This window comes from Styela clava, chromosome 8 (assembly GCF_964204865.1).
Source record: "Styela clava chromosome 8, kaStyClav1.hap1.2, whole genome shotgun sequence".
NCBI classification, from domain to species: Eukaryota; Metazoa; Chordata; class Ascidiacea; order Stolidobranchia; family Styelidae; genus Styela; species Styela clava.
Window position 1 is genome coordinate 21956816 of NC_135257.1, and position 23244 is coordinate 21980059.

At 36.2% G+C, this 23244-nt stretch overlaps 2 protein-coding genes across 2 annotated transcripts; both read left to right on the forward strand.

The window, feature by feature from the left end:
- Positions 1-12426: 12426 nt before the first annotated feature.
- LOC144425885 (uncharacterized) lies at positions 12427-15114 on the forward strand. Its single transcript, XM_078115655.1, has 6 exons — positions 12427-12433; positions 12532-12624; positions 12818-12922; positions 13183-13266; positions 13803-14017; positions 14674-15114. The coding sequence occupies exons 1-6, from the start codon at positions 12427-12429 to the stop codon at positions 14860-14862; spliced, it is 693 nt and encodes a 230-aa protein (XP_077971781.1). The 3' UTR covers positions 14863-15114.
- Positions 15115-20335: 5221 nt separating this feature from the next.
- Positions 20336-22553, forward strand: LOC120346041 (uncharacterized). Its single transcript, XM_078115656.1, has 4 exons — positions 20336-20399; positions 20587-20706; positions 21283-21500; positions 22062-22553. Exons 1-4 carry the CDS (start codon positions 20336-20338, stop codon positions 22242-22244), a joined length of 585 nt encoding a protein of 194 aa, XP_077971782.1. The 3' UTR covers positions 22245-22553.
- The last annotated feature ends 691 nt before the right edge of the window (positions 22554-23244 follow it).

The window sequence follows — 23244 nt, forward strand, 5'->3', positions numbered from 1 at the left end:
GAATCCGGATCTTTTGTACAAAGCCTCACCACTAATGCAAAAATGTGGGATTTGAGCAAAACACCCCATCGTTACCCCCCCCCCCCCCCTCATCGTTTTGAAATAACTAAAACTTAGAAAATTATTTAGTTGGTTTGGGGTTATGGTTAGGAATAATTGACAAATTTAACTTTCCACCTCAATCTGCATTCATAACACTAACTGTATAATTACAATTTTTTTTCATTTTGAGCGCTGGCGAGGTTTTTTTTATGGCGAGGGCTTTCTATAAAAGATCCTCGATTCCCCGCCAAAAATCTTGAAGAGCACAGGTGCACAATGAAACGCAAAAGGAGACATTCATCCAGTGGCGTATCTACGTTACATGGCGCCCATGGCAAAGTTAAAAAATGCACCCCGTGATAGTTGGTTTACGATTTATAATGACTGTTATCGAAATGCTATACCTGTACGATATTATTTAAGTAAAAATGCGAGTTTCAGTTGTCTCAAATTTGAAATTATTCTATTGAAACATATTGCGATTAAAACTTTTCGCCGTTTTCGCGCCCCTGGCACGAGTCATGGCTGCCACACCCCCGATACGCCGCCGCATTCATCATCTGTTGTTGTTGCTCAATACCACGTGACCTAGGACTTGTCGGATAATGAACTTCTCAGCAAACTTATAGGGAAATTGTTTGGTGCTCCTGAAGTATGCGCACCAAGATGTCGCACATCCTGAACGCTAACCTGGTACACAACCTGAGTTCAGGTTGTGCGCCATCTTGGTGCGCATACTTCAGGAGGTCCGATTGCTTTGCATTGTCCAAGGCAAGCGGTGACATTTCCTTCCATTGAATAATACCACTCTATCAGACAGATTACGGGCCTGCGATTCCCCAACCTGTCGCGAGTTTCGGTTCCTTCAGCCATACTTGAAATGTTGGCACCTAACATTGAATAATTTAAAAAGTTCGCAATTTACAGTTTTAAAAATAAATGGAAGTCACAAAGGGCTTTGGATGAAGGAACATACCCATTGGCGGTTACAGTTTCCTGGTATTATGTTGCCTTTTGTGTTCACGTGATCCCTTAAGAGTCAAAGGTCACACACTTGACAAGTTTGCGGTAGAATCATATGAGTTTGAGGTTATATATAGGGTGACCATTCGTCAGGTTTTTCCCGGATATGTCCTGAATTTTAGTGGTCAAATTTGTGTCACGGAGATATATTAAAAAGTGCTTAAATGTCAGGGATTTTTGAATACAGTGCATCCCTGCTGCAAATACATATGTTTTCATATATTGCGATTCCGCAAAATCGATTTTTTCAGAGATATGTCGTATATAAAGGCTTTGTTGTGCAACACGGATTGTGTCGCATTCAGATGATTGTGATGTCACATATGATCTAAATTGTCAGCATTTTGTAATCGGTATTGTCGGTCGCTTTACTCCGTTACTTTGTGCGAGCAATTTTCATAAACGTATTGTTCACAGAACCACTTAGTTTAGTAACATGCAACAAGTTTGCTCCTTTCGTTTTGTTCTGTATTCATTCTATTCTCACAAAAAAGCGGCGTCAGCTCGTGTTTTTGGATTTATTGCGAATTAATACTATAATCTAAGTCAGGGTCGTCCAACCCTCTTGGCCGAAGGGCCACATGTAGCTTACTAATAATTGCGCGGGCCACCTAACATGGCATTATGTTCTAGTTTTGCTACACTGACAACAGGTTATTAAAAAAACAAACAATACCCGCACACCAAACTTTCACAAATATTATACCAATAAAACTGTTTTTTTTCCAACCATTGATGGGGCGCCATCAGTAGTTATTTCCGAAAGTTTCGCCAGAGACAAGTTTCCGCTATAAAGTTTCCCAAGCTCTTCAACACGACGAGTTATGGTCTGTCTTGACAGGCTAGTTTTGCAAACTCGTTTGTATCACATCTTTATATACTACATCACTCGAAAAATAGTTCTCTCCAATTTTTTTACTCAATTCTGAAAAATACAGCGCGGGCCACTCAAAATGCTTCCGCGGGCCACGAGTTGGACGACCCTGTTTTAAGTGTTTTGGTTGCAAAATTGGTCAACGTGGCATATTATAATTTTGTCAGGAATTTTGTCTTTTAAGTCTAAGATATATATTTACTTGGTAACCCTAGTTCCATACCAGTGTACTATTGAAATGGCTGAACTTTCCCCCATGTTGGATAAACGCAAGATCACGCTCACACACTCTGAAATGATGTAAAATCACCTACGAGAAAGATACCAACTGATATTCCAATAACGACTTAAACTAGATAGAATTATGGTTATTTCATAGCATTTATGAGCATTTCGCACCAGTTAATCACGATTGACTTCAAGAAAGGGTGTGTGACATTTTTTATCGGCCATATCACCAACTTCAGACACCTAGCTGGGACATTAGCAATAGCCAGAGCGCCGCTGAAAAGAATGCGGCTATCGCTTAGCCTTACAGATATAAAAACACCGGACACGACGAAAGGCAGCGACAAGAGCAAAAAAACATTATGTATTTTTACCCATGCGAGCGCCTTTTTAGGCATAAACTGTCGGATAGAATTTTTTACTGAATGGAGAAAAAACCTGAGTGTTGACGAGGGCCACACTGAATGACTTGGTAGACCGAGTTGTGGCCCGCGGGCACACCCCTGACCTAAAGTATTCCAAGTCAATACACTCTGTAGACATATTTTTTAATATATTAGATTTTTATATGAGAAAATTATATTTAGAATATGTTCGGAATAGTGGAATATTAGGCCTTGGACATCCTTGTTACAATCCTCTTATTAGTACCTCAACTGCTCTAGTTGACGGAACGTGGTGTGTATGTTCTGGGTTAGGATAGATATAAAACTTTAGGCGAAAGGTTAGGGTAAGCAAATGAATGAAGTGGGATTCATTGTAAATTCGGTATTCAAGCAAAAACACATATCGATACAATCTCACCATTGTCAAATGGAAACAATCAATTATGTTTTCACAAAGTAAATGATTGTTCGCAAATAATTGTAAATCCCTAACAATAAAACGTCGCGACTCATGACAAATAAACCATTATTTTGCGATAATATAAAGTCATTTTAAAGAGCTTTTCCCGCCAAAAGTTCAAAGAATATAATGTGGTAGTCATATTCAAATATTTGCAAACCATCATCAGGCGAGCAATTTACTCTTTCATATATTCAAAAATATTGTTAAAAAAGCAAAGTATTAACTGGCATTTAAAAGTAATTACAAGTTTTTTGACAAACGCCATCAACTGACATATATAAATCTTTTCACGGTTTTTGCACGTTTTTGTTACGATTTTTCAGTGTTTTTCCACGTTTTTGGTGGTGTTTGACGATTTTTACACATTTTTGCAAGGTTTTTTAACGTTTTTGCATTTGTATCTTAGCCAGACGCACGTATGGCGTACAGTTCATTAGTTTTTAGACATGACGTGGACCTAAGGATCGTTTTGTTGTTAAATTATTGCTAGTATTCTTTTTCTTGATGTTGTGGAAAAAATTGATTATCTCTTCAACTACTGGATCAATTGCTTTGATATTCAGAAGTTGGAGATTGTATTTTTCGCTGGAAGGCCATTACTTTTATTTATTTTAAAAATTATGTTGACTGCACGGAATCCGTTTTCTCTTCTAAGTAGTTTTGTGTGATGGCGTCCTCAAAGTTAAACTGCGCACTGTGTGGCCGTTCCGCGATCGCGGAATAGCTTTCTCCTCACGATGTTACTACCACCGAAGATTTAAAAATGAAAAATTGAGATGGAATGTTTGCTTTAACGTCCAGACAGTCTGTCTGGCGCCGTGTTATTTCGAATTCCATGGTTTTCGAAAGTTTGCATATAAGTTATAGGTGTTTGCCTTAGTAAGTACGTGGCAGGATTGAACAAAAAAGTGTAAATATCTTTAATAGTTCCGATTAGTAATGTGTGTTTGCTTTAAAGCGTTTCTTGAAAAGAACATTTAGTGCGACTTGGTAAAATATTCGTATTTTTGCTCCGAACTAAGCAATGAACAAGCTGTTAATAAGAATGAGCTCGCGCTAGTCGGAGGTGGGCAAATCACGGCCCGCGGGCCCGATCCGACCCGCCGGAGTGTTTCATTCGACTCACATGTGCCTGATGAAATTACGACTATAGTTTTCATAGATATAAATTTCTGTTGAAAATATCAATGAAAATAACGTCATAATGACCCCGATTGTTACATTGCGCTTATTATTATTATTATTATTATTATATGAACGTTAGCCAGCTGTTAGACTAGCTTTATAAATAAACTGTTTTTTATTCATAGTTTCCATATTGAGTTTTAAGCCTCCGGCCCAGTAACCAAGTCTATTACCTGTAACTGGCCTATTCAGTGAATTAATTGTCCAACCCTGTCCTAGTTACTATGCGTGGGTGCATGAGTTCGAATCCCATACAGATAGTTACATAGCAGAGCTGTGGTTTAACCAAACGCTTGTCCGTCATGATTTTCATCACATTAAGCTGAAGTGTATGAAACGAACTACATATTTCCTAGCCGGGATGGGATTTCTCACAAATGAGGAATTTAGCGTTATCCCGCGTTTCCCCCAAAATAAGACCTAGACTGAATTTTAAAAATAATTCTAATATAAGCCCTCACCTTAAAATAAGACTTAATCAATATCGCAATTTTTTTGAATCAGTCGATAGCAAGAAATCGTTCCTATTCATTTTGATTAATTAATCATCTATGTTTAGCAGTTATTTTAAATTAAAACGTGTTATTTATGGATAGCAAGTAAATGGATATCGGTTTTTATATTTTGTATTTTCGAAAATCTCGTAATTTTCTACTGTCATTTTGTTTTTGATAAATTAAAATAAAAAACACCACCCTAAAATAAGCCCTAGTGTTATTTTTCAAGAGAAAATTGAAATAAGACACTTATCTTCGGGGAAACACGGTATATGCTGTAGTATTAATAATATTCTTTAGTTATTTATCATCACTATAATACTAAACATCCAGCATTATAAACGGCGCTCTGGAAGTATTCGTACCAAGATGACGCACAACCTGAACATCCCTGTCCTGGTACACATAGTATGTTCAGGTTGTGCGCCATCTTGGTACGAATACTTCGGGAGCACCTTATAAACTACTTGAACTGTACGAAAGCTGGAGAGTGACTTGCGCGTAAGAATGCCTAAGACACCATTGAAAATTTAAAAAAATAAATTAGTTTTTTTTGGGACTCCTGTAGTATGCGAACTAAGATGGCGGACACCGGAACGTAGTATGTGTACCAGGTTAGGGTTTGACCATAATTTTATTCTAATTTACCTTTTTTAGTTCTATTACGAAGTCGTGGACTAGCCAAGTGACTTTCGTAGTATTTATACTTGAAATTATGGCCAAACTCTAACCTGGTACACATACTACGTTCCGGTGTCCGCCATTTTGGTTGGCATACTACCGGTGTACCGTTTTTTTGCATAATGCAGTAGAAATTTAACGGAAAAGGTTGGAAACCATTGTAATAATATACCCGACATGGGCTGGTATGGATCATAAATGAATATCTATTTAAGAACTCGAGTTGCATGACCTAGTCCAGCGGTTCCCAAAGGGTACGTCGGGAAAATTAACAGAATTGTATTGAACGTAGCTAATATATGATTGAATATTTTACATATTGTAATTATTTTTATTTTATTTTAAATGCCGTGTATATGAAACAATAAATTCATTTCAGCTTTATATGTCGTTTACTTTCTGTTGCGTAGCATCTGCCTCTATTGTTACGTAACACTACTTGCTGCAATTTCGCGAGTTGCAGCTTCTTTATCTGATGAACCGAGTTGAGCAAACATGTGTGATTTTTTAATATTTCAAAAGAAAATCAGGCAGAGATGAGAAAAAAGAGTCGACCCTTTGTCTTTATTTTTTGCTTCATATTCCACATGTTTACAAACTTTGAACGGCACAAAGTACACATTAACGATCACAAAATTCAGTTTCAACTAAAGGAAGCAATTTTGTTTCGAGTAAGTGTAAGAGTAAATATTTTGGCGCCGCACAAACAAAAAGTTTGGGAACCGCTGGCCTAGACCTGCGTTTCCCAAACTGTGTTCCGCGAGTGTCTTACGAGTGTTCCGTTGAAAATTAATCAAAAATACGTCTAAATGGGTCGCCATGGCGATCTAGGAATCGTGCACTTGTCGCCCAACTGACCGTTCAATATCGCGTCACAGTCGGCCTGAAGCGGGCTAACTAAGGTAGGGTAGTGGCATTTTCGTTAACCGTCGGCCCACTTTTGGTTTTGTTATAGGCAAACAAGTAGATCTAAGGCAGGTGCTCCCGAAGTATGCGAACCAAGATGGCGGACATCGGAACGTAACATGGGTAACAGGTTAGGGTTAGGCGATAATTTTTTTCCAATTTTCCTTATTTTAGTCCTATTATCAGTTCGAAGACTAGCCAAGAGCCTCCCGTAGTATTTATACCTAAAATTATGGCCTAACCCTAACCTAGTACACATAATACATTCCGATGTCCGCCATCTTGGTTCGCATACTTCGGCATACCTAAGGCAAATGGTAAAATCTTCTTCCGCCATCTATGCCTGGTTTTACTTTGAAATGCTGAAAAAATTACTCATGTTCGCTAAACTCGATTCAGCAGATAAATAAACTGCAGCTCGCGAAGTTGCAGCAAGTACTTCTATCTCCATTAGACGTAACATTAGAGGCAAACACTACGTAATGGAAAGTAAACGATATAGAAAGGTAACATGAATTTGTTTATTCATATAAACAGCATTCAAATTAAAAAGCAATAAAACATTTATAGGAAATGAAATATGTAAAATATTCAATCATATTTTAGGTATGTTTAACACAATTCTGTTAGTTTTTGCGACGCATTTGGCAACTCGCCACGATGAACCCACTGGGAACCGCTTCATTACACCGTTTTTCTTTATCAATTTTACCCTTTCATTTTTTAGTGTTCCGCGAGGCGAGATAAAAAGTGTTCCTTCGCCGAAAAAGTTTGGGAAACGCTGACCTAGACCAATAGGCTAGCGGATGTAATATCATGAAAATACGCCATTACTTTATACATGGCTTAAGCATGCCATATATTATGAAAATACCACATTATTCCAAACAAGGCTATAGGAAAACGACAACTACACACTAACATTAAACACAAATTATTAAATCGCCATATTCCGGCGCCGGAATTATTTCCGTTCTAATGCCAAAGCAAATATTTACCTAGTCAGTAAAAGCCACTGGAATTTGTTGTTAAAATATCCCAAGTCAAAGATCACAGAAGCAAACATAAGTTAGCAAACTCAAGGCGCCGGGAAAATCATTAAAATCGTCGCATGCCTACTAATTTCTCTCGTTAGGTTAAGTTAGGAGAATGGCATAGTGCGGGACTCTACAAACTGGGCACCTCGAAGCCCGATGGGTCACGGAAGGGCTCAATCAAATTTGAAAGATTTTGAACCAGTTCTGATACCCATCAATACCGAGCCAAGATTCGTTCTTTTGTACCAGAAGGTGACCGTACATTTAACCCATGTGTATATTCGCGGGTTCAATCTATATGCGGGTGCTAAACCCCATGGGTTAGGATTAGTATGGGTTAAAATATCCGTAAAACAAAAAAAATTCCATATGTGCAATTGTCATGGGTTCAAATGCCATGGGACCGTGCCAGAATATTCTAGCGCATCGGTATTATTAACGGTATTGCTAATTTTCAAGTTCACAAAAAGCAAACATGGACAAGCAAACTCCAGGCGCCGGAAAAATGATTAAAATAATAATGAGTACGCCCGATTACTCAGGGTTTATCTAAATTACCTCGGAGTTCGTTAGATATTTTTCAAAATTTTAGCGCGACTCCGTTTACTACGGTAACTATCCGCAAAGCAAAGGGTAGGAGAAACACTCCGACAGGTTCCGCTGTCGATTAGGACGTTGCAGTTACAATACCTCGCGTAAATAAAATTTTGACAGCTCGCTAGCATCATCTAGTGTGCACTATATGAGGCATTGATTTTGCTAACCTCGACAAAAGCTTGGAGTCTGAAAAAAGTTTCATATCACTCCGGATTATAAACAATGACTCCAAATCCGGAGTACTGAAAATTCGACTCGGGCTTCAACTCTCGAATAGCAAAATCTTGACTACAAAGATCTTGACGAATGCAGACCTCAAAGCCCAAAAAGGAAAAAATTCGATATCAATGTCTCTGGTGAAGTTTTGAAATTCGCCAGAGAGCGAAGGCACCACCAGATGCTTTTACGTTCGAATCATTGTCACCGACGCCTCCAACAACAATTAATTCTGAAGTCATCCAAAATCTTTACTCCCGGCATTTTTGCGAGTGTGAGTATCAAGGGGCGCACCCAGAAGGGATTGTGGGCCAAATCCCCCCCCCCCCCCCACCTTTCAAACGCAAAAAAAAAAAAGTATTATACATACGATTATTCGTACTTTGAAATGATTTTTTGATTCTCAAGACAATGGCAATTACAAATTTCAGTCCCTTCCCTTAAAAATTTCCTAGCTACACGCATGGGTCAGACTAGAAGAACAGAGTTGAAATGTGGAATTTAAATAACACTCAGTCACTCCGAGAAATTCGGTATCCTTGTCTTCTGGATACCAATAGCTGTTGAGGCCCGCGGGGCGCTTTTTGCTCACCCACGTCCTAGACCAGTGGTTCTCAACCTTTTTTCTTTCGTGGCCCACTTTTGTTGCCCAAAAATTCTCGTGCCCCATTAACTTTTTATTGCAAGGGGAAAACTACAAAAAAATCAAGATCTTTCTGCAAAAATGGACCCTTCAGGCTTCAACGTTTATAATTAGAATGGAAATTACGTAGCACTCAGTAGCAGAAACAGCATTGTCATTGATTGCTGCTACAATCAAAATTGACTATTTTGACATAAATAAAACAAGCAATTTTCAATACTTCTGTGGCCCACCTCAAAATCTTTTGTGGCCCAGCAGTGGGCCATGGCCCACTGGTTGAGAACCAGTGTCCGAGACAAATCATTAGAAAATTATTAAAAAACACCCGGCTTGACATACTCAGACCACTAAAGGTTTCCCGCGCCTCCCGTTACCCAGGATTGCAATTTTTACATCTTCTTGCATTATTTATTCATAAAGTGTATTTCGTGTTTGGTGCAATATTAAGCTACTGACTATAGTAAATCCCAATTTATTATCGCGAATACTTAGGATTAGGATTTAGGATTTTTTTTATTTTTAATTACCTTTACTTCTCGGTGTTTATCTTTTATAAGCATTCACAAAGTTACAAACTAACTGTGTTCATTTTTCAATTACTATTAAATCCAGCTAACTTTGCTGTATATTTTAATAGCATATGTGACTCATATTTTACAATTAATTTCGACTTCTTTAAAAATAGAATATTGCAAAATACTGAAATTAATTCTGCGATGTCATTGTTTATCACATAATGGCCACGCGTCGTCGCTAGTCTGATTAGGTTCTGAAACTGCGTCACGACATAAGTGCATGAAATTTTCTATATATATCCAAATGAGGTAAATTTTTAGGCATAAAAGCGAAGCGGAAAAACATATCAGTATAGTTTGATATCGATTACATAAAAACAAGTAGCTAATGGAACAGTTAGCTAAGTTTTCGAAGTTTGAAAGAAAGTGCTTTGAACTTGGTAATTTTTAGACGTGATTCAAGGACATTTTTAAAAGTAGAATAGTTGCTGTTAAAGTTATACGACTACTTTCGAAGCTTAAAAGACTAAACTATAGGTATATATATATATTATATGTATATGTGTGTGCTATATCAAGAATGTGAGATGCGAAGAATAGCCAAACTTGGTTAAATTCAGACCAAAACTTTAAAAACATCGTCACGTAAGAATTAGTAAGATTGCTATTTCTAGTCTTATGTTGCGTTTGCCTCAGGCGATGAAATCAAACGAAACGATCGGCGTCGTGGTGTACGGTACAGATAGACGGCTGTTTTAATTTATTATTGTTCACATGGCCTGGTCTATAAATGGTCAGGGTCGGCTATAACTACACCGACACACTCTGTGCTATCCGGATTGTCTTTTACTTAAACACAAAATTACGATGTTATTTGTTTACAACCTTCACGAGTCCAGGTATACAGTTTATTAGGAACGTTACGAACCTATATTGATAAAATTTATATAAAGTAAATTTATTAATTTAACCTAGAATCAGCGCCGACCTTATGGGCCCGTTGCGGACCCACAGTTTGCAGTGGCTTATAGCGTGACCTTTAAATGTTATTTGAACATACGCAAAGTTCATCAATTTCCGATTTTAATCTCCAAAACTGCGATCCCACGGGTACTGACATAGGAAAATTCAAAATACCTAGCCAAAAACAATCCAACCAACATTCAACACAATACTTTGAACCACGTTAACAACAGATGAACGTAACATCAAATCGAGTTAAGACAATTAGAAATGAATTCCCAACATTAAATATTTTCAGAACGAGATCTAGGCGATTACTAGAAAAAGTATTGGACATACATAAAAATTTTAGTCGTCAAACTCTCAGATTTTATCCGTAATTGTTCGCTCCACTATTTTATCATCTCAGTGGCCCTTTGCACTTCAACGGTCGCCCACAATTTTGATTAGAGATTAGTTACCTTTGTTTTCAAATGAAATATCATAAGATTAATTTGAGCAAAATTTCCTAAAAGTGATTTTCAAGTTTTAGAACAACTAAAGAGTTAGCCAGTATCGTCATTTAGAACAACAGCAAGCTCGTAGTTTCAACGAGATTTCTGCATTTCCTGACATGTTCAGGGTTATACGTTGAAATAAACAAAAAAATTATTCAACCATTCAGTTATAACGTAAATATCCTGAAACCTTGAGATGAAAATCTCAATCGTTTTTATCTTAATTTACGTCATCGACGCATCCTGGTGTCAAGATGAAACAGTGTTTCACTGCTCTCCCAAGCCTGGTTGCCAGATCGCACAATGTGATCCGGTTGCTGTAGGTTGGGACAGACCAGGCTTCAACATTAATGAACATATGCACGACAAAGAATTTCCGATTACATGCAAATCGAAGAAAACGACAAAGTCCGGAAATAATGGAGACTTGCTTCCTATCATATCTAGAAATATCTTAGGCAAGTATTTCTTACTCGTAACAAAGTCTTGTTGGTCGTTCTTGCAAATATTCTAGACTGCTCAATTAACAAAAGCGAGGTTGAATCTGCTCCAAATTTTGTATGTGCATTCATCATAGCTCGGATCAGAAGCCTATTGATTATGGATGAGTTATGTCGTATATTTAGCGAGTTATTAATTAATTAGTGATGAAAAGATTTGGATTTTTGCAAATCGAGAAAACGATTTTTGCAAAGCGAGAGATACTATGAAGTAAGAGCGGGTGAATCGAAACGTCAGTTTCTGTTTTGGGGATCCCCTGACTTTCGATCGATAAGTCTTCGGTCTCCGACCGATATTCTCGTTTTTAAATTATTTCAATTGGAAATAGTCTTTTCCAATCCCGATATCGGGATTCATGTTTGTAAAATCACGGAATTTCAATGTTTTATCTATAAACGTCAAGACGGTGCCAATATGGGAGGGAATGACGTCCTGTGACTGTTACAAGGAGACTGGATTGTTTTGTGCATCAGGACCAAGCCGATGATGGTAAAACCACTCCTCTATTTTCATGGTCATGTGACAGCAGTGAAGAACCGCAGAGCTGACTTAGCGCAGCGCGATCTAGTTTTTTCATCTGGGTCCGGAGTCCCAACTTAGACGGACTTCGTTGTTCATTGCCGATAGCACCAGGCCTGCCCAAGCGACCAGTAATAAAACGAGAATATCGGTCGGAGACATAAGACTTATCGATCGAAACTGCGGTTTCGATTCATGACTCTATAGTGACACCGCGTGTCCCATCACTAATTAAAAAATAACTCGCTAATTATACGACATAATTCATCCAAAATCAATAGGCTTCTGGTCCGAGATATGATGAATTATATGACAAAATTTGGAGCAGATTCAACCTCGCCTTCTTGAGATATCGCGTTCATCTAACAGACATACAAAGAGACATACAGACAAATACCTATCAACATACTTACCGATCTTAAGATCGATGAGTAATTAGTCAAATATAACAATTCATTAAAAACAAAGAGTGTAAAAAAGGTGACCGAGGTAAACTGTGAGGAAACGTATTTTTTCAACCTACAACAACGTCAAATCACAGTGTCTGGTGTGTTTTCAAGTAATATTTGCCACGAAAGAGGCCCGCGAGACATCCTCAAAAGTTTTTGCGGACCGCCAAGCTCGCAATCTTGACCACCCTGTTACAAACTATCATGGAACGTAAACTCCAATCACCAAAAGTCTGGTTTGATCTGGTATTTATTCGAGCAACTGAGAATTTGTCTATATTTTAAATTTATTGTACTTTTTTCACTTAGATATAAATAACATCAAATCAGAATTCAAAGAGTTGGAGAAAAACGTTGATGCAAAAATGAAAAGCATTCATAGCTTTGATAAAGAAATCTCAAGTTAGTATTAATGATACGATTATTCGTTATCCGAACTTCCTTCTAATGGAGTATTCTCTTAACTTGACCAAAGGTGGCATGAAACAGTTTTATAGTTGGAATAAGTTGAATTTTAACGATAAATTTGAAAACTGTTTTGATGCTTAGTTATTATTGCCAAGATTGTCAATTTCTAATCATATATACCACGTAGAAATTAGGGAGATACAGAATGAAAATGCATGGCACACTTCCGAAATAGCTGCTTTAAAGCAGAGCCGTAAAGAACAATCAACTGAAATCAATGAATTGAAGAAAGGTTTGTTTGATATTTTTTAATATGACATTTGATCCAGTAAAATAAGAATTATTTTTCTGTGTGAAGTCTAAGAAATGGGCACTGGTGTAAACGTGCTTCTATAATATTGACTTGCAAACTTGAAAAATACGCATTGGAGATCGACACTAGCAACAGTACCAAGCAACACAAAATTTCAAATCTTTATAGGAAATGAAAACAACTTGGATTAGATATCAATCAATAATTTAATTATTGATCTACATGTGAGTTTTTATTAGATCTGCTCCGACTTGAAACAATGAACAACAAGCTTCTGGAAGAATTGGACAAACAAATGCAAACAAACAATGAGACGAAGAAAGGTAAAATTACGCAAATATAGCTCAGCAAATGTATCTTAGACAAAATGAAATCATGCCAAGAATTTCACATTATTAAATCATATTTTACAACGGGAATAGAAATTTCCTATTCTCAAGGGTAATGTTAAAAGTTAAATTTACAGAAACTCAAGTTTACTAAGCTCTATGGCTTGCATACCTTCATGTCTTTATCAACAAAATTAGCATTTTTGTGGGTTCGAAGCTGCAGTCCGAGTCAAAATTAACAAATTTCGATTGTAAATTTTCCCAACTTTTCAGCCCTGTCCCGAAAAATACAGTAATAATAACTTCATAACTGTCGTATGAGTATGTCTATAGTTAGCAAGAGTAATTTACTTCTTCCAAAACCTAGCGATTTGTGCTCTAAGAAGAGACACATATTGTGATGTTTGGTGAAATTGCATTGTGTAAATTAGATATGTGATAGAGGCAAAAAGTGCATTTTCAACGGTGGCGGGAGAGTTTTTACACTTTTCAAATTTGTAAAACTGCAAACAAAAATCATTAAATTTTAGAAAACTGCGATCTGAAGATTAGAAATATCTGTTATTATGTTGTGATACGAGCTAAAGAAGATACCAACTACGACAAAGCAGTTGATATTTGTAAGAAACGTAACGCAGATGCTGGTTTGATTCGAGATGAAGAATCCTTCAATGCGGTTATAAAATACTTGGGAAAGGGAGACCAGAGGATATTGATATGGACAGGAATCCGCATTGATCCAATGGTTGGTATCTCATATGGCTGTTCTATTTATACTCGCGAAAAATAAGAATCTGTTATTAGACGGATGAAGGGAGGGAAGGCCGCAGATACAATACGGCAACAGAGATTTGGAAATATTATACGAGCGATTTCAAAACGCAACGATGACATTGCTACCAATCCGGACTTTTTACACATCAGTATAGTTGGACTTGCTGGTTGAAGGAAACCATCAGTCCTGATGATTGTGAAGGAATTATGTGAGCCAAGTGAATTAGGAATCTGTCAAAAGTCTTGTTTTTTGGTTCATTACTGTAGATTGCGCCTATTACCACGGATGCTTTGAGCACAGGGGGCAGACTTGGTTAAGAGTTCATGCTTTTCACATGTTACACGTATGTATGACTGATAACAAATATCCTAATCATCGTTTTAATTAATAATAGTTGTGCAGCATGAACATAGAGTTGTAATTGACAAACATTTAAAGACTAAATGCATTTGAAACTTCAACACGTCTACAAACGAATATTCAAATCAGACTTTACTTTTTATATTAATTATGAAACCATACGAACATGGAGATAAACAGCACTTGAGAGACTAGTGAGAGTTGCATTTGATCAAACATAATCTAATGAAAGTCTTCATCTAATCGTTTTTATTATTTGTTCTCAGACCCGTGACGTCACTCCTGCAGATTCCTTCATTAAATGGCTTCCAAGTCTTCCAAATACTGGAATTATTTATAAAGATTACACAAATGTTATTCTCTATGTTGATCTCAAACGGAGATTGAAAGGAATGGGTAATGCTCTTCCCACTGGGGAAATGAGTGGAGTTATTTGTGAGATCCAGATCTTATAAACGTCTTTGTGGTTTTATTCTAATCCTTTGGATCTATCATATATAAATCATTGATTCCCAATTTGAAATTGATGTCGAAAACTTTATTGATAGTTTGAATAAAAAAAGTGAGCATTTTATAACAGTATAGTTGATCTGTTTACATAGTTGTATCCGTGAAATTGTTCTGTTTAGCCAGTTTGATTACTTTGCATAATGAAAATTTGGTTTTGAAATTCAGAGATTCCAATGTTTAATTTACCAAATTTTAGATATTTGGAAATGAAATATATTACGAACTTGCTTTAGCTCACATGTGATATCTTTTTTGTCATTTTTATGTCTATTTCTCAGAAGAATCCAGATGAGCAAGAATTAGTTTAAATTCATTGAATTGAGATAGCCCATTTAGTTACAAAACAGCTGATAACGTTTCTTTGTACTTTTGATTTATGAAAAAAAAAAGTATGTTCCTGGGGTGATCAATATACTATTTGCGATCAAGTTTCTAATACAATGGGAAATGCTCCTCCTACACGGGAGTTTCAAATGAGATCTAATGAACGTCTGCTTGGTTGAGTTTTGTTATTCAGGATCATTTTATCTGTTAGATTATTTTGACTTTGTCGTTCTAACATTCTTGAATTATGAAGGTAAATATGAAAAATTTAGAGGCTTTAATTCTTAATTTGCGTAATTTTAGAAATCCAAGAATGGAAAAAAGAACACAGTTGGCAGGGGCTCAAGATCTTTATAAATGAACGCAAAGTTCAATTTCGCTTAGAGATCAGTTACTTTTGATTTCGAAGGAAGTCTCGTGAGTGTTTTTTAGGTTTTAGCACCAATTTTAGGGTTAGCGAGCAGCGTAATTTAGAACAGTTGTAGGATAAATAGAATATTTTTTGAAGATTTTAAAGATTATTTCAGACGAAGCTGGTGTAGACAACTGAAACTGTAATATTTTCTGCCAGAAATCCGAGAGAATCGTAACAGAATTGTAGAACTATCAAACGAAACAAATGATTTTCGTAATAACACCCTTCAGCAATCTCGTCAAATTGAAACTCTATTGAAAGAAAAAACAGAACAAAACTCTGTGATCAATGGATTAAAGAAATGTTAGTGACGGTATGTTGTTGTGATTGATATTTGACATCAAATCCGGTGATTTATGCCGTGTCGAAAAGATTCTGTCTTTTCAAAAAGCAGCTTCAGTGTGGCTTGATGGACACAATTTGGACCTGTGAATCGTTTTGTTGCTATGTTGATTTTTTCTTGTTATTGTCGTGAAAAAAACAAAATGATTTTTATTTACCTACTGGACCGATTGATTCAAAATGTTCAGTGGTTAAAGATTGTTGCTATCGGCAAAAGGCTATAACTTTTTGTTATTTTAAATATGTCAGTGTGCTGTAACCCGTTTCCCAAATTGCAGGAACAAATTCCTTCGGAACAAAACTGTTGCGCAAAGCGTCCCAAATTACTGGAAATTTTTGGTGCAATCAGACACTTTTTTACTCAGAAAAGAAATATAAGCTGAGATAAAACAGGCAGATTATTGCATAAAATTTATACATTTCGTATCCATTAAATAATGTTGCATCTCTAACAAACCTGTAGGATCGATGACGTGTTCCAGCATCATAATGAACTTTCAAACATAGCAGCATGATGCTTTTTTAGATTTGATTGAAGTTCAAGAAAGAAATGATAAGTTGATGGAGGAATTGAATAAACAACAGAAAACAAATAATGAGATGAAGAATGGTAATAACTGTTATATTAGTTTATAATTTAGGAGCATTGCGTGGCGCAAAATGGCCGTTGGAGTTAAATGTGAAATATGATATGAAAATATGATCTATGTCCTATATTACTCTGAATATTGCTATATTCAGCGATATCTCGAATTGAACAAATACTTGTTATAATGGAAAAGCCTCAGCCTCTTCAAAACAAACCCGAACTGATCACCAGACCAACAACAAAGCCTCAAACGGCATTAATACCAACTCCTTCTCCAGGTGAATGTTTGAGTCTTTCGACGAAAATTGAAAATAAAAATAAAGATAGCGTTATAGAATCAGTAGACCCGAGTCATGTTAGATACTTTTCCGACAATGCAATACCGAGCCATGTGAACATAAAGATTTTTTTACAGCACATGAGAGGCGAGTGAGGGTTAACCCAACGATAATCTTCATCAAATCCTTTTATTTTTTTGTTCTCAGACCCGTGATGTCAATCCTGCAGATTCAATCATAAAATGGAGTCCAAGTTCTCTATTCACCGGAATTAATTATAAAGATAACACAAATGTTTATCTTTATATTTATTCAAACCCGATATATGAAGGAATGGTGAACGCTGATCTTCACACAAGGCTTGCTGGGGTTATTTGTGAGATCAATATTTAATGAAAAGTCTGCCCGGTTGCATATTGTTCCTCGTGATCTATAACCAATGAAATACAGACCATTGAATCCTACTTTAGTGTCCATACGATTGACGTTTTAAATCAAATTGTTGTTAAAAATCCGCCAAAAGTTAAATTAAAAATAGCAACAATTTAAACAGTCATTCAACTGTTAGTTTAGTTTGTCTTTGTCGATCAACTTTTTTGAATTATGGAGGTAGAGATGAAAAATTTAGATGCTTCAATTCTTAATTTGCGTAATTTCAGAAATTCGGAAAATTTTTATTTTACGAATTTGCCTCATAAACTCGAAATAAATTTAGCATTCATGTGATATTTTTTTTGTTGTTTCACCTGTTTATAAATAGAATAGGGTTGAACAAGAAATAGTTCAGTCATTGGTTTGAGGTAAGTTATCACACGATAATAGAGATTGTCTTATCACATTGATTAGATAAATGGAAATTCGCTCAATTTTTATTTAACATTCATAGGTAAGTTTTCAATATCTCTTACCATCGGTGAGCAAGAAATCATCCAATATTATTCGGGCGTTCATTCTAGATTGAGTTAAGCTAGAATCATTTGTATGACCAAGAGACCTTTGTAACATGGGTGGGGGGATGGGCTGTGAGGAATAGAGCTGTGGGTCGAGGAGAATTTAGAACAGTTGTAGGATAAATAGAATATTTTTTGAAGATTTTAAAGATTATTTCAGACGAAGCTGGTGTAGAAAACTAAAACTGTAATATTTTCTGCCAGAAATCCGAGAGAATCGTAACAGAATTGTAGAACTATCAAACGAAACAAATGATTTTCGTAATAACACCCTTCAGCAATCTCGTCAAATTGAAACTCTATTGAAAGAAAACACAGAACGAAACTCTGTGATCAATGGATTGAAGAAAGGTTAGTGACGGTATGTTGTTGTGATTGATATTTGACATCAAATCCGGTGATTTATGCCGTGTCGAAAAGATTCTGTCTTTTCAAAAAGCAGCTTCATTGTGGCTTGATGGACACAATTTGGACCTGTGAATCGTTTTGTTGCTATGTTGATTTTTTCTTGTTATTGTCGTGAAAAAAACAAAATGATTTTTATTTACCTACTGGACCGATTGATTCAAAATGTTCAGTGGTTAAAGATTGTTGCTATCGGCAAAAGGCTATAACTTTTTGTTATTTTAAATATGTCAGTGTGCTGTATAGAACCCGTTTCCCAAATTGCAGGAACAAATTCCTTCGGAACACAACTGTTGCGCAAAGCGTCCCAAATTACTGGAAATTTTTGGTGCAATCAGACACTTTTTTACTCAGAAAAGAAATATAAGCTGAGATAAAACAGGCAGATTATTGCATAAAATTTATACATTTCGTATCCATTAAATAATGTTGCATCTCTAACAAACCTGTAGGATCGATGACGTGTTCCAGCATCATAATGAACTTTCAAACATAGCAGCATGATGCTTTTTTAGATTTGATTGAAGTTCAAGAAAGAAATGATAAGTTGATGGAGGAATTGAATGAACAACAGAAAACAAATAATGAGATGAAGAATGGTAATAACTGTTATATTAGTTTATAATTTAGGAGCATTGCGTGGCGCAAAATGGCCGTTGGAGGTAAATATGAAATATGATATGAAAATATGATCTATGTCCTATATTAATCTGAATATTGCTATATTCAGCGATATCTCGAATTGAACAAATACTTTTTATCTCTAAAATTAAAAGAACCCCGATATTAGTTGATAAATGGCGCGACAACTCTTTCAATTGTCATGGTGCATTTCATCTATTCGTCTGGATCACCAGACATTGTATAATCGTGTTACTTTGTAGACGTTTGTTTATGATCAATGTTTAATATGTATTGTTGCTTTGTGCCAATGTTAGCAACGAAACAAGGTGTCAAAAGTGGGATTCGAACCCACGCCTCCATTCAGAGACCAGAACTTTACCTATCAGAGTTTATGAAAAGTTACTTTCAAATTTTCTGTAGCTTTAGGTTATTCCTTCCAGATATCTGTTCAGAAAACAGAAAATTTATTTATTTTTCATCAGAAAATCGCGACTCTAGCAAAATCAAAGAACAATCTGCAAGATACGCAAATGTTTTTTTAAATTACGACAGCCGCAGCCATTTGAAACTTTTCCATTTCATGTTACTATTGACTGACTGTTTGGGTGATGAAACTACTGATGCTACAACCACTAAAATTAGATTAAGCCATTCGAATGTTATTGTAAACTACCATGAATCGTAAACGCCAATCACCAAAAGTCTGATTAAATCTGGTATTCATTCGAGAAACTGAAAATATATCAAAATGTCAAATTTATTTTACTTTATTTCTCAGACATCAGTAACATCAAATCAGAATTCAAATGGTTGGAAGAAAACGTTGATGAAAAAATGAAAAGCATTCATAGCTTTGAGAAAGCAATTTCAAGTTCGTAATATTGATACGATTATTCGTTATCCGAAGTTTCTTCAGTGTTTCTAACTTGACCAAACTTTGCATAAGTACGTTTGATAACTAAAGGAGGTGGAATTTAAAAAAAATCTACTTTGAAATCTTGCTTTAAGGTATTACTGCCATGATTATTACTTTTAACTGTATATGTCACGCAGTAATTTGTGAAATACAGAATGAAAATGCGGAGCAATTTGCCGAAATAGCTGACCTAAAACAGAGCCGTAAAGAACAATCAGCTGAAATCGTTGACCTAAAGCAGAGCCGTAAAGAACAATCAGCTGAAATCAGGGAATTGAAGAAAGGTGTGTGTGGTTTATTTTAATCTAGTGAAATAGGAACTCTTTTTCTGTATGAAGTCTAGAAAATGGACGCTATTGAAAACATGCTTCTATGATTTTGACATTGAAATTGAAAAATCCGCATTGGAGACCAACACTTAGCACAATACCATGTCACACAAAATTCCAAATATGTACAACGAACGAAAACGAGTTGAATTAGAAAAATGAATAACAATGAGTAGACTCGGCAATTCACATGCATCCAGTGTTTTATGTAATATTTCTTTCTTTAGATTAGTCCGACTTGAAACGATGAACAACGAGCTACTGAAAGAATTGAACAAACAAAAGCAAACAAACAATGAGATGAAGAAATGTAAAATTGCGCAAATATACCTCAGCTGATGAAATAAAATCATACTAATAATTTCAAATTTTTAATTCATAGATTTACAACAAAATGGAGTACCATATGTACGTGAAAATTAGTACAGATAGATCTTAAAGACTTTTTGCTGTAATGCTGGAAATAGACTCTAACTTATGTATATTCTTCTATTCAGCAATGGAGCGGATTGAAGAAAAACTCTCTGCAACGGAGAAGCCTCGACAGGTTCAATCTGGAAACCAACAGATACCGACGACAACAACCAAAACTACATTGAAACCGACTCCTTCCCCAGGTAAGCAATTATAATCAGAGGCGCTGTGAAGATCTTATTCAGGAGTTTGGAGTCGAACTTGGTTTCACCGGAGTCGAGACTTGGGTAACATTTTTAAGCTTCCGGATTTCCCCGAAATTCGGGATTAGAAAATTCATTATTTCAATGGCAATAGTGAAAAGTCTAATTTTACAGAAACTCAAGTTATCAAGTTTACTTACCGTTGTTAACTTGACTATGCCCATGTCTTTCAACTCAAAGTCAAATTTTATTTGACGCTGCACTCGATTGTGAAGTTTCCTACCTGCACATCCCTGTTCAGAATACCACACTAATAACAACTTCATAACTGTCGTAAGAGTTTGTTTATAGTTAGCAAGAGTAAGATACTTTCTCTAACACCTAGCGATCTGTGTTCTAAGAAGATGTCTAACCAGACACCTATTGAAGTGTAATTTGCAATGTGTAAATTAGATATGGGAACCAATTATGGAGACAGAAAGTCCACGTTGATCGGTGCGGGCAAAATTTTTATTATGATCAATAATAACACTGTTTGAGTATGTAAAACTGCAAATGAAATTTCCTACATTTCAGAAAACTGCAAATTGAAGATTAGAAATATCTGTTATATTTTCGTGATACAAAGAGTCAACTACGACAAAGCAGTTGATATTTGCAAGAAACGTAACGCAGATGTTGGTTTGATTCGAGATGAAGAATCTTACAATGCGATTATGGATTACCTGAGAAAGAATATTCTAAAGAGAAGGCCGTGGATCCACATATGGACTGGAATCCACTTTGATCCAATGGTTATTGTCATATGCCTGTTCTATTTATACTTTCAAAATACAATGATATGCTATTAGATGGGTAAAATGAAGGCAAATGCAATACAACAACAGATATTTGAAAGTATCACACTAGCGATCTTAAAAGGCAACGATAACATTGTTACCAATCCGAGATATTTTATACATTAGAATAGTTGGACTTGCTGATTGAAGGAAACCATCTGTCCTGATGATTGTGATGGAAATATGTATGTCAAGTGTATAAGGAATCTGCTAAATGCTTGGTTTCTTCTTTTTCATTACTGTAGTTTGCGCTCATAACACATCAGATCCTTTGAGTACAGGGGTCACTGTTTGAGGGTCCGTACTTTTGAAATGTAATACGTATGTACGAGTGATAACGAATATCTTAATCAGTGTTTAATTTTCTAAGAATTGTGCTGTTCCTAACAAGTTAATACCCAGCCACATGAACCTAAAGTTTTTTTCACAGCATATAAGAGACTATTAAGAATTACAGTTGATCATGAATAATCCAACGATAATCTTCATCTAATAATTTTTACTGTTTGTTTTCAGACTCGTGAAGTCACACCTGCAGATTCCTTTATTAAATGGCGTCAAGGTTCTCCACTCACGGGAATTCATTATAAAGATTCCACAAATGTTTATCTCCATATTTGGCACATGTTTGGATTACAAGGGATGGACAATGCTCCTACCTTTAAGCATCATGGAGTTATTTGTGAGATCCAGATCTAATAAACGTATGCCTATGATATATAAACCATTAATTCCCACTTTGAAATTGATGTCGAAAATTTATTGAGAGTTTGAATAAAAATAGCAAAAATTCTATAACAGTATGACCTATGTGTTTACATAGTTTTATCTGTCATATTGTTTCGTTTTACCAGTCTGACTACTTTGCATTATAAAAATATGGTTGTAAAATTCAGAGATTTTGATATTTGATTTATGCAATTTTAAAAACTCGAAAATGAAAAGTATTACAAACTTGCCTCATTAATTCGAAATAAATTTTGCTCCAATGTAACATATTTTTCTTTGTTTTTTTCGTCGTCTTTCTCAAAGGAATCGGGTTGAGTTAAAAATAGTTCAGACTCGTTTAATTAAAAGAGCTTATCACATATAAATAGTAAATATATTATTGGGACAATCCGCCAAGAATGTTTGACTTTCCCATAAGTTAAATAGGATTCGAAGCTAGACAATACATAGGAGGGATGGGGGAGGTAGGGCATTAGGTCGGGGATAGGAAGTCTGGAGGCGATAGGGCAGTTGGTGGAGGAAAGGGAGGCTGAGGGAGATAGGGCAGTGGGTGGAAGGCAGATAGGGCAGTGGGTGGAGGAAAGGGAGGCTGAGGGAGATAGGAAAGTGTGTCGAAGACAGATAGGGCAGTGGGTGGAGGAAAGGGAGGCTGGGGAGATAGGAAAGTGTGTCGAAGACAGATAGGGCAGTGGGTAGAGGACATGGAGGCTGAGGGAGATAGGGCCGTGGGTGGAGAATAGGAAGGCAAAGGGCAGTGGTTCGGGAATATGAAGGACGGGAGAGATAGGGCGGTAGGTCGGGGATAATAGGGCTAAGGAAGTAAGGAGCAGTGGGTCTAGGATGTGAAGGCTGAAGGAGATAGAGCAGTAGGTTGTAACTGAGAAGGATGACAGGTATAGGGCAGTGAGCAGAAGATATGGAGGAGATAAGGCAGTGAGTTAAAGATAGGAGAGCTTAGGGAGTTAGGGTA

Coding starts and splice junctions, on each gene's coding strand:
- LOC144425885 (XM_078115655.1), top strand. Junction 12,625..12,817: donor CTTTGATAAAGAAATCTCAA/GTTAGTATTAAT, acceptor TATACCACGTAG/AAATTAGGGAGATACAGAAT. Junction 14,018..14,673: donor GAATCCGCATTGATCCAATG/GTTGGTATCTCA, acceptor ATTTGTTCTCAG/ACCCGTGACGTCACTCCTGC.
- LOC120346041 (XM_078115656.1), top strand. CDS start 20,336: ATGAACAACGAGCTACTGAAAGAATTGAACAAACAAAAGCAAACAAAC. Junction 20,707..21,282: donor GAAACCGACTCCTTCCCCAG/GTAAGCAATTAT, acceptor CCTACATTTCAG/AAAACTGCAAATTGAAGATT. Junction 21,501..22,061: donor GAATCCACTTTGATCCAATG/GTTATTGTCATA, acceptor GTTTGTTTTCAG/ACTCGTGAAGTCACACCTGC.